This window comes from Meriones unguiculatus, chromosome 3 (assembly GCF_030254825.1).
Source record: "Meriones unguiculatus strain TT.TT164.6M chromosome 3, Bangor_MerUng_6.1, whole genome shotgun sequence".
In the NCBI taxonomy this organism is placed as follows: domain Eukaryota; kingdom Metazoa; phylum Chordata; class Mammalia; order Rodentia; family Muridae; genus Meriones; species Meriones unguiculatus.
In genome coordinates this window covers 131704755-131717449 of record NC_083351.1, presented here as the reverse complement: position 1 = coordinate 131717449, position 12695 = coordinate 131704755, and the positions used below count along the sequence as shown (strand labels likewise).

At 38.5% G+C, this 12695-nt stretch overlaps 1 protein-coding gene across 1 annotated transcript in view; it reads right to left on the bottom strand.

The window, feature by feature from the left end:
- The window catches only part of LOC132652870 (testin-2-like), a gene marked incomplete at its 5' end in the record, with an annotated part of 67094 nt that extends 63196 nt beyond the window's left edge, over positions 1-3898 (bottom strand). Inside the window, one exon of the mRNA XM_060378804.1 lies at positions 3803-3898. Within this exon, the coding sequence (XP_060234787.1) occupies positions 3803-3898 (96 nt within the window). The remainder of the gene's footprint in view (positions 1-3802) is intronic.
- Between the last annotated feature and the right edge of the window lie 8797 nt (positions 3899-12695).

Genomic DNA, 12695 nt, shown 5'->3' with positions numbered 1-12695 from the left:
AAATCATTGAAGAAAATTTCCCTAACTTAAAGGAGAGGACAATAAGAATACAAGAGGCCTACAGAATACTCAATAAATTAGACCAGAAAAGAAAATCCTCCCACCACATAATAATCAAAACCATAAGTATACAGAACAAAGAAAAAAAATACTAAAAGCTGCTTGAAACACAGGCAGAAAAAAGGAAAGGACCAGTCACACTTTGAGCGATTCAGAAAAGCAAGGCCACTTGTGAGCTGTAGCTCTGTGAGTCACTGTGATAAGGAGCTGGGGTTCAGGAAAGCAGAGTTCTAATCTCATTAAAGGTATAATCACTCCTCCTGATTCTTTAGCATTACTTATGGAGGATCTACCTTCCAGAATGGTAGTCCTAGCTTCTTGATGAATAATCAGCCTGTTAAAATTGAATGTTAGGTTCCAATACACCGGAGTTCTTACTGTCTGGATCTGAAGAAAATACTTTTCCTTTAATGGACTTTCACTGCTCCTGTAATAATACCTATTCTCTGAATTTCTTCTCACCATTTTTCTAATCATTCTCCATCCTAAGTCTTATATAGTGACACCTTTAGCTACAACCCACAAATTAGTAGAGAGCTGAACATATGGTCATTTTTTCCAAGCAAAATGTATGACCATGTTCCTTGTCCAGAAGATGTCCTCTCACCAGAGCTTTCAGTGTTATCCCAAGAAAGGGCTCTAATATCCTAGATGTACCCTTCTGGGTTTTTCTTGCTTAGTATGAAGAACCATTGGTGCCACATCCTAACCTTCTTTTTCTCAATCATTCGTAGAGTGTATTTCATGAGACCATAGAGGCATATTTGAGACAGAAAGATATTGTCACAGATCTAGGAATAATAGGCATTTGAATAAGTTTCTCACATAAGTTGCTTATTCCCTCAGGACCTGTTCAAGCCTATCCATGTATATCACAGCTATTTGATGAAAGAACAGATTTATGAATGTTTCATTTCATGGATTAGTGAGTCAAAGAAATTTCAACTCATGAGGGTGCTCAGATCACATGTTAAATTGATGTTCCATTGCAAAATATTCTGTTTCCCTAAGGCCAAAAAAACAAAACAAAACAAAACAAAAAACAACCACATAGTTGTTTTTCAGAGGAGAGAAATTGTCTACAAATGATCTTAGGATCTTGCTGTAAATTCTCAAGAGTATCTCCTCAAATTCACCCATGAGACCTGCCATAGACAGCATTCTTATATGTCACCGAGGCCTAAAATTCAATCAAGTGTTCTGGTTGGCATGAATCAAGTTACAGAACATTCTACACAAAAGGAAGCATGGACCTGCTGAACGCCCTTTCTCCCTTGTTCTGGCTCCACTGAAAATTAGTGGCCTTAAGCTTCACTTGCTATATGGTTGAGAGTAATACATTCCAGCGCAGAGTGTACGGATTTCAACATCCCAACATTCCACCAAGTTCTGTAAATATTAGTCAATGGGCTTCCCTCCCAGGCATATGCAATGACCCTAATTAAACTCTGTGGGCCACACATCAAAAAGAGACATAGGTAGAAGGGAGGTTTGCTGGAGAAAAATCCATTTAAATGTCAAGTAGGAAGAAAGTATAAAGAGAAGTAGAGATGACTAAATTAATTATAAATGTATAAAACTGTCAAAGGATAAAAAATGAATAACTTTCTCTATGTCAGTTACAAACTTAGAAAGAAGTCAAGAAAAAAATTTAATTCACTATTTTTAAAAATAATTTAAAATTATTATTTAAAAAATACCTAGGAATAGACCTAACCATGGTGGCAATGAAAACGTTAAGACAACAAAGAATCAAACAGCTGAAGAAGCTTGATGATGGAAATGTGGTCCATACTAGTCGACTGGCATGATAGTGTCAGAATTATTAGACTGTCAACAGCTATCTAGTTAACAGATTTCTTATTAAAATTCCAATTTTTTCATAAAATGACAAATGGCTCTAAAATTTATACAAAAACACAAAAGACATATTTTGTACCCTCACATAGCTATGAAATTCCTTCGTGACTGGGCTGTGCTGGGTTACAGAAGAATCACTTGAGCACAGCCTACATTCCTGTGATCACAGACCTCATTCTATAGATGGCTCCTACAAGGCTCCACTGCAAACAAAGCATATGTACAGAGCAGTGGAACAGAAGAAGGCTCATTCTCTCTGCACTGAATGACAATTTTCACTTGTCAAATTCATGTGAATTAAAATTCTAGAAAATTTCAAATAGACTTTCAGATTATTGCTAAAACAATGATCTTAAACAATGTTTAATCAAGGATAGAACACTGACTCTATAGTGAAGAGATCCACCCACTCTCCCAGAATGCCACTTCCACAGTCAGGTGCACCACCAAACAGAATTATGTGCTTAACTACATAAGAAATGTACTGAAGCAAAACCAGAAAGAAAGCAGAATACTACATTTTAAAATCAAGCTTGGTATTTTAAGACAATGGAGTGTACCTTTGTCTACTAGAGCAAAACTTAAACATCCTTGTGAGAATCAATAACATAAAGGACTTCAGAGCATGGTTTAAAATACTGGTAAGGTTTTATTAGTGTGAACACGACAATAACAAACGTAACAGAGTTCACATAACAGTGTGTATCTTAAACATCTTGAGTGTTGTATCCCTCACAATGCAGGCTGGCCTTTATAATGGGGAGGCCCCTGTTATTTCTTCTTTTCTCCTGGCTAGCCTTATCACCATCATGCAGGTCACATCTTGGAGCAGAAGGCTCCTCAGGCAATGGCACAGTAATCGCTTCACTCCTTGGCTATCTTTGCGTTGCCCTCCATGTCACAACTGTTACTCTGGCTGGAAGCCAAGCACACGTGACATTAATTAGAAAGAATGCAGCACCATGGTTTTATCTCAGCATCTCCCTTGGAACTTTGGTCCTGCAAGGGAACCAGCCAATTTTCAAACCCAACCTGCAGGACATCTACCATGAGCTAGAAGAAAAGGTTATCATCCATAACCAAATATCAACTCCAGCCAATATCCATAAAGCTGAGCACTTTGTCAGTGAATTGCATGTGTTCCCGAAACTGACATAAGTGAGAACCCCAGTGCCTTCTTGGCTTCCCTATGGGCAGCTGAGGGTGAGAATGTGACACTGTCATACCTGGTCCTTTTCAGGTGTCACAGTGTTGTCCTCTATCAAATCCTCAAACTCAGGGATATCGTTAAAGAGATGTGTGTTGATTATGTCCTGGTCTGGCAAAATTGAGTCTGAAGAGCAAGTCATCATTTCCCAGAATTCATCATTAGTCTTCATGGAAAAGCAAATAAAACACTGAAAACCAACAGACACTGGAAAAATGGGGAAAGAAGATACAGAGAGTCAACAGTTGGCATGTCCTCACCAAGTCACTAAATTCATTCAGGCCCATGCAAAAGCTGGCCTTGCCCTCCTCATATTCTGCATTGTGTTCCTCAATTTTCTTCTTATTTTCCTCCCAAACCATTCTTCTGTGTCCTTCTTCATCCTAGAGACAAATACAACAGATAATATTTCCTTTATATTAACCCCCCACAAAAGCTGAGCAACTGGAGTGTAGCAACTGGTAAAGAGGAGCCATGGAGAGGGATCTCAGGACACCGCAGCCAGCCATTCTCCACACCCAGAGGATCAACAGTGCTGGCCATAGTGAGTTCACAGTGCGTGTCTTTAGGCAAGTCCTTGGTGATGGCTGGTCTCTGTCTCCTTTTATACTCATGAACTCCCTACAGTTACGATTGTGTTCTCAGATCCCTCTGGAATGTTCCTATGTTACCTACCTGGCTGTAGGTTTTTTTATGTTTCATCTTCCACTCCTGCCACTCAACATCCAAACTTGGATCAGATGACTGAGAAGAAGCTGAGGCCATTTCCAAGCAAAGGTTGGTTGGGGAAAGAGCAGGAGTCAAGTATTAAAAGCCTAGAAAAAAAATGTCTAGGGTTAGCCATCCCAAAGCTATTGGAACATATTTGCAGCACCATTCAGCTGGATCTCATCCCCTGGGCACCTTGACTAGTAGTTGCTTCTTGCCTGAAATTTGGAGTGTCCAGTAGAGGCTGAAACCAGTATTGCAGAGTCACTGGCTACCTAGAGGCTGCTTAAATACAAAGGAGGCCCTCAGGACGCAGGCTCAGACCTGCCTCTAATCCAATCCCCTGCAGGCAGTGGCTCTCCCTACCTGGAGGCCTTGACCCAGCCCTTGGCATCACGTGCAAGCTCAGCTAGTGCATCTGGGCCACAGAGTTAAAAAATGTGGCTCAGGACACAAACTAGACTCCAGGGCCTAAGTTGTATTTTACAGGATGTGACTTTTCTGAAAATTTTAAGACTCACAGAAAATTTTCTGTTACAAAAAACATCATTAGGGGCAGCAGAATCCTAGAAAGATGACACCCATGGGGACAGCTTGTGTGCCTCACAATCCTATCTCAGATTTTGCATCTGTAAGGTGAGCATTCGCTAGCCTACAAACTGCGCAGGAGCTGCTGACAGTACATGGGAGGCATCAAGCAAGATAGTGTGTATTTGTCTGTGCCCGCTTTGCTTGAAACTCAGCCTTTCACAGACAGCAGTATCTTAACAGAGGTGTCAGAGACAGTGGTCACTCAGTTCACTGGTCACTGAACATCAGTGTCTCCTAGGAATTCTCATCGTGAATAAAGATCACCTGAGTTGTCCAAACCAAGGGCCAGATGCCTGACACATACAAAACAATGTGGTGACAGGGTTTGACAGAACATGAGGAAATTATTGTGTGGACTGCACCATTACACTGACAAGCACAGCTGGGCCTATGATCACAAAGCAGATTTTTTTAAAAATTAGAAAAAGGGGTACATGTGTGTCTGAAAAATGACGAGAATGTAAATTACTACAAGTGAAGAGATGTGATGTTTGTTTCTATTTTACTATCTCACAAGAAAAGGTAAAAAACAGCAGACTCATGCCCATTTTTTTTTTTTTTTTTTTTTTTTTTTTTTTAGTTTTCCAGAGTTTTACTGTGCATTTGCAGACAGGTAATTGATTTTTAAGGATGTTTGTGTGCTTGTTACATGCAGAATTCAAAAGTGTGTATCTTCCCCTCAGTCAAATTAGATGAAGACCCTCACAGCAAATTGAAATATTCAGAAATAGGAACAAAGTTTAGTTCCACATTCCAAACTGAAACAAAGTAATCCCTGCATGTTTGCAGCACACTTGAGCCTTGGACATACAGTCATGGTGTAATCTTTGTTTAGTGTTCTGTACTTATGTTTAGAAGATAAATGTAACAGCAAAAAAAAACGACTGTGAGGGCTGCTATCACAGGCAAGCCTTGCCATACTGCTGGCTTTTGGCAGCAGTAGGAAAGGGGTGAAAAGAGTCAGATCTGCCCTTTCACACCAGCATCTGGTCTCTTTGTAAGCCTAGTTAAATTTGTGCCTTCTGAAGAGCTGGTTACTGCTCAAATTTGATTTTATCACATAATTATTTAAAGTTTAGCTTAGTATAGCTGTTTGCACTGGCACCTGTAATTTTCTAGTCTGTTTAACATCTGTATAGGCCTTTTGGCTTTTGAGAAGTTCATTGTTATTCCAATGGGGTCACCTTTACATGTTACTTGCCCTTTTCCCCTTGAGTCCTTTATTATCTTCCTTTGTAATGTATGTTTAGTGTTTTGATTATTACATGTCTTGGTCCTGTCTTTTTGGTGCTCTATATGCTTCTTGTACCTTGATAGGGACCTCCTTCTTTAGGTTAGGGAATTTTTCTTCTATGGCATTGTTGAAAATCTTCTCTGTACTTTTGACTTGAGTTTCTTGTCCTTCAGATGTTTCTATATTAATAGATTTCATTTTTCATAGTTTCCCACTTTTCCTGGATGTTTTTAGATTTAACATTTTCTTTGACTGAGGTGACCATTTTCTTCTACTTTGTCTTAACTATCTAAGATTCTCCCTTCCATATCTCGTACTCTGTTGTTGGGTCCTCTAAGGATTTTGTTGACTTCTTAAAATTTTTTTTTCAAGTTTTGTCTCAGTTTGGGTTTATTTCTATTTTCATATGATGCACTGTTTGTGTGCATTTCATTCCACTGTGTTCATTCTACTGTGTGTGTGTGTTTTCATAGACATCACTATCCAATTTATTTCTCTTTAAGGTCCTTGAATATATTCATAATAGCTGTTTCAAAGTCCTGTATTTTCCTTTAGCTTTGTTGCATTTCTTAGAGTCTACTGTAGAAGGGTTGCTGGGTTCTGTTGGAGACCTATTATCTTGAAAAACAATGATTGAGTTTTTGTGCTGGTTCTAGACCATGGTTGTTTTGTAGGTGTTAATATCAGGTCTTATGTTTGTTGAATAGGTGTTCTGTTCTTTGTTTTGTGTTGCCTTCTCTATATCTGTGTTCAGGCCACTGATTCCTAGGCCAGCAATGCCAGTGGGTTCCCTGGTAGAGGGCTACCTGGTATTGGAGGCTAAAACAAAGGAATGAATGGGGTGAGGAAAGAAAGCTGGGTCTACTATGAGGGTCTGTGTGGTCCTGAGGGCATGGAAGTAGAGAGAGAGGACAAGTTTCTTAAGTTCCTCTTCTAAGATATGCCAATTAGGACACAATGTGAGAGGTACTATCCCAGATGGCTATGTGTAAAGCCAGGAAGTCAAGAACATGGCTTGAAATAATATTGGAAACTTACTGTGCTCACCTGAAGTAGAGATGTTTGCACCACTCTTCTTCCTAAATCATAGTACAGATCTGCACTAAGATTACTTTGTTTACAAGAAGAAATTAAAACTCTGTTTTGTCTATAATGTCCAATGATTCCATTAAATAACATGCATCTGAAATTTAAGTTGCAAAGGCTTTGAACCCTTACTTTCTCAGGTGCACCTTTGTTGAAGGTTTTGGTCAATAAAGAATGCTTATAGCTATTGAAATACTTTGGGTGTCCTGTATGGAAAAATCATCACCAATATGTCTTAGTACTGTCCTGCTCTGCTTGCCAGTGGGGAGGGAAGCTGTTTATTCACACGGCATCCTGTGTAGGACACCAGTGTTCCTGAGTGCATTCCATTTGCTACATATGCTATTGCTTTGTACAATAACAACTACTAAAGCAGTGTACTTTGTTAGACCTGAGGCAAACAAATTCCAGGACTGTTTGATTAAAGTAGGTTTTATTTAGAACTAGCTTGTCAGATGTCTCTTCCAAAGTTGGGATTTCAGAGCGCAGTCTCTCACTGGCGTTTGAGATTTCTTTGGGTGTCCTGTATGGAAAATCATCACCAGGGAAAGGATCAAGGTTGACAAAAAAAATGTTGAGATAATTGGCTGTTAGCACCAGGACACAAGAATAGCCAACACAGGACTCAAGGTTATCTCTGGGGTATATAAGTGTGATAAAAACCAACTGTTGGGATAACTAGCTGTCAGAATAAAATGACAATAAAAATAAGTAGAAGCATATATCATGTGGAAGGGGAGCCACTAAGGAAGCCATTAAGGGAGACATTTTCATAAGCACAAGGGCAATCATGTATCACAGATTCAGGGGTTTAGCAAGGCAAAGTAGTAGGCATGCATCATGGGGTCACAAGTTGAACATAGGTTAAAAAGCATGGTTTGCTAGGTATCTTTAGGCTTAGGAAACAAAGTATTCTTGGAAGGTATGGAAACATAATAATAATGTACAACAATGTGGCTCTTTAACAACAACATGTCTCCTGTTTTGATTTGACCAGTTTCCTGGTGCTTGTCTGGTGATATCCCTTCTATCTTATATTGGAGGGCTGTTTGTGCTGAATGGAAATTGTGATTTTTATATATGAGTAAGGACAGTTAGATTAGTGTTTGGTAATCCTGTTTTCATGTCAATAGTTGAGCATGTACAAGAGGGACTACTTCTGATTTCTTGCACTGTTAAGTTTGAGGTCTTTCTTTATTAAAGCATTCAGTTTTCCATACCTTGTAGATGTGTACTGATTTTGTTAATATTTATGTGTTCACCTAAATATTCTAATCAGTATTGGAGTAATATTTTATTATATAAGAATTTTTCACTTCTTCCTGAGAAATGAGGATTGTTAGTAGGGCAAGACCATTTGAACTATTATTCTAAATATTTACATAAAGAATGTGAAAGAGGCTATACTATATATTATGTAGGCAGTGAAAGACCTTAGAATAACTCAGCCCTAAATGGAATGTCTCCATCAAATCCCTCCCCCCTCCCCTGCGCCTGGGCTCAGCAAACTGAAAAAATGGGAGGCAGAAATATCTAGCCAGGGGGGATGGAGGAAAAAAAGAAAACAAAGCCCTCTAACATGATCAAAACTTATATGAACTCATAGAGGCTGGGGCAGCGCCTTCACAGGGCCTGCATGGGTCTGCATCACACCAGGTCTTTGTGTATATATTGTGGCTCCCAGGTTAGGGTTTCTATGGAATTTCCAAGTGAATGGGAGCTTCTTTGCTTCTTGTTCCTTCTATTGGACTTTCCTTTGTTTGCCTTGCCCAACAGCAATGTGGTTCTTTTTGTTTTATCTTTTATATCATATCATATCATATCTTATCATATCATATCATCACATATCATATCCCTTAGAAACACAAGAGACAGAAAAGGAGTAAGTATGGATGGGAAGGGAAGTGGGGAAAGACTGGTAGGTAAAGAGGGCAGGGAAATTTTAATCAGGATATATTAAAAAATCTATTTTCAATAAAAGGGAAAAAGGAAAGTATATTTTACCATGTGATGTAGTCTACCAGGCCTTGTGCATGCACTTTTATATCCTAGGTACAATTCTGTCAGTCTAGTATCAATTCTAATTTATGCTTTGGTACATCTTGTTCAAGTTTTTCCTTTTAATTTATCAATTTCAGAGACAAAAGAAACTGATTACTAAACTCAAAATAAAAAAGAAAGAAAGACACTTTTGATGTGAACTGATAGACTAAGATCAGAAAGGAGAGGAGAACCTCCCCTATCAGTGGACTTGGGGAGTGGCATGCATGCAGAGGGAGGAGGGAGGGTGGGATTGGGAGGGGAGGATGGAGGGGCTTATGGGGGGATGCAGAATGAATAAAGTGTAATTGATGAAAAATTAAAAAAAGTATGAATAAAAAAAGAAAGAAAGAGAATGTGGAAGAATACTAAGGCTGTGATATCTGAAGCCAGTACATGAAGTATTTGTCAGTCTACATGCGAATAGCTGCTCAGGACTTTAGTGAGCAGCTAAAGGGTTTTTTGTGCTTTGCAGCTCTGAATGTGACAGCTCTAAGTAAGAGCTTATGGCACAGTTGGCCTAGAATTTGTGTCCATGGAACTGAGTTCACCTAAAGAAAAGCTTTCCAGTATTTCTTAACAAAACTGAAGCACATTCTAAGGGCTAAGATATCTTAGTCCTGTGAGACATAAGATATCTTCTTGCTGCCCAGTAAACAGCAGGAATATTGTTATGAGTCGTAAATAATTGCCAACTAATTAGTTACAAATAATATTTATTATAATTTAATGTTTTGTATTGTTTATATGCATTGCAGATGATTAATTTATATAGTTGATAAATAAAATTAATTAAATATAAATGATAATATATAAATTAAAATGTCATGTAAGAGATCATGAGCACAGTTCAGAACACATAATAGTTAAGAGGTTCATTGTCAAAGATTCATTATTTCTGAAGGCCCAATAGTAGGCCAAAGATTCTTTCTCATAGTAGAGGAGCTGGCTAAAGATCATCATAGGAACTTACTCTGAATTCTCAAGGGCCTCTACTGGGGATCAGTTATGGGTCCAGCCAAAGACTGAAAACAGCATTCCTATCTGCCACTGAGGACTCGGGTCCAAGCAAGTATGTTGGGTTAAATAACTCAAATGATAGAACATTCTACACAGAAGCCTGGACCTGTTGACAACCGTTATCTTGCTATGTCTCCACTCAAAACCAGCAGCTTTCAGCTGCACTTGCTATAAGTGAGGAAGGTGCTGCTTTCAAAATCTAAATAGACCACCAAGCTCTGTGAATCTCAGTCAATAAAACTTCCACCCAGGCACATGCAAGCAACCCTAATTAAACTCAATGGGTCATACACCCAAGAGAATAAAAGGGTTTGTTGTGGGCATAGTGTTAATGGGAGGCAGGGAAGTTTAATGAATGATACAATGACTAAACACATTATGTACAGAAAACTGTCAGTGAATAAACATTCAAAATATGAATAGTATTCTAAAGGTCCATAACAAACTTACAGAGAAGGAAGCCATAAAGCAGCCACAATAACAGCAACCACACGCACTTAAACAACCTAGTAAAGATCTTCCTCAATAAAAACATCAAGACAACACAAAAGAAATGCATGAGAAGCTTGATGGAGAGTAACCCATCCTCATCAATAGCAGAATTATGTTTAAATGATTACTAAAAACTAGAAGTTTATCAGAGTACTTACTAAAATTCTAGATACAGCCTTCTGAAACCTTCAAATCTCAATTCTAAATTTTATGTAGCAGCACAAAAACAAAAAACATTAGTCCAGAAAAAGCCTAGACAGAATGATGGTAAAGTATCACAATAACTGATGTTACATTACATTACAGAGCCACAATGACAAAATCAGCATAGCATCAGAACAAATGTCATATAAACTTAAGAAACGGAATTCAAGACCCAGATGTGAACACCCACAGCCCAAATCCTCTAATATTTGATAATGTTGTCAGAAGCATGTATTATAAAACTGACAACCTCTTCAGCAAATGGTGCTGGGGAAAGGTGGATTTCTACATGAAAATGATAGACTAGGTCTGTAGATCTCATTCTAAACACACAATCAGGTGTTAGTTCAACAGGATCAAAGACCTTAATGTAATAGCCAAGATTTTGAAACTACTGCAGAACAATACAGGAAAAGTACTTCAAAGTCAAGCAGACAAAATTGTCTGAAAGCGATAATAATGCAGGATATCACTGCAGGAAAGGCCACAATTGATTACAAAAAAATTAATGAGCTTCTGCACAGTTAAGAAAAAATCAGCAGACTGAAGATACAGCACAAATAATTGAAAACTATTTTGCTAGCAAATCTAAGACAGGATATTAATATTGTACAACATAAGCAACTTCAAGGGCTAAGACTCCAAAGACTCAAATGCTCAAAACATTGGCTACTTTCCACCTCTTGGGAGCAGCCAAAACGAGCGGAACAGTATACAATGTTTTGGGAGTTTCTTAGACAAAACTGACCCACAGCAATTTCAAAGAGAGCTTCTCAACCTGGTCTTAAGGATTTTGTTAGAGTGTCTTGGCATTTGGAGGGACCATTGTCAGACATAATGGAAAAATTTCACATAAACTATATAATTTATATACTATCCTATTTGTATCATAGTTATTTTTAGGTGATAGTTAACACTATGATTTCTTTTGACTTTTTCAGACATTCTTGCTGTTATTTTAGCTCCCTCCTTTATTTTCTCCATATTCATTTTTCCTTCCTAATTAGACCCCTCTGTTTTTCTATTTCCCTCTTCAAATACTGATCTGAAGATACTGATATATTCCCTTGTATCCTCCTCTGTATTGTTCTTTATTGTTCCCAACCAGCAATAGAAGAGAGATCCCCTTCCTCTACAACCTCTACAGCATAGATTCTAACTTTTTTTTTTTTTATCTTAGCCATTTTGATGGGTGTAAGGTGAACTCTCAGGGTCATTTTGATTTTGCATTTTCCTGATTACTAAGGACCTTGAGCATTTCTTTAAGTGTTTCTCTGCCATTCCACATTCCTCTATTGAGAATTCTCTGTCTAGCTCTGTAACCCGTTTTAAAATTGGATTACTTGGTTTGTTGCTGTTTAACTTCTTGAGTTCTTTATATAGCCCTCTGTCAGAAATAGGGTTGGTGAAGATCCTTTCCCAGTCTTTAGGCTCTCGTTTTGTTCTGATGACTGTGTCCTTTGCTTTACAGAAGATTTTCAGTTTCATGAGGTCCCATTTATTGATTGTTGATCTTAGAGCCCATGCTGTTGGTATTCTGCTCAGGAAGTTATCTCCTGTGCCAATGAGTTCAAGGCTCTTCCCCACTTTTTCTTCTAACAGGTTTAGTGTGTCTGGTTTTATTTTGAGGTCTTTGATCCACTTGGACTTTAGTTTTGTGCAGGGTGATGAGTATGGATCTATTTCCATTTTTCTACATGTAGCTATCCAGTTAGACTAGCACTTTTTTTGTGATGCTATCCTTTTTCATTAATTATTTTTATTTAGTTAAATTTTTTCCCATTTTTAATATTTTTAATTATTAAAATTTTTTCTTGATTACAGTTTATTCACTTTGTATCCCAGCTGTAGCCCCCTCCCCTCCCAATCCCACCCTCCTTCCATCCTCTTTTCCTATGCCCCTTCCCCAGTCCGATGATAGGGGAAGTCCTCCTCTACTTCCATCTGACCCTAGTCTATCAGGTCTCATCAGGACTGGCTTCTTTTTCTTCCTCTGTGGACTGGTAAGGTTGCTTTCCCCTCAGACAGAGGTGATCAAAGAGCCAGCCCATGAGTTCATGTCAGAGATGGTTCCTGTTCCTATTATTGGGAAACCCTCTTAGACACTGAGCTGCCATGGGCTACTTCTGTGCAGGGGTTCTAAGTTATCTCCATGCATGGTCCTTGTTTGGAATATCAGTCTCAGAAAAGACC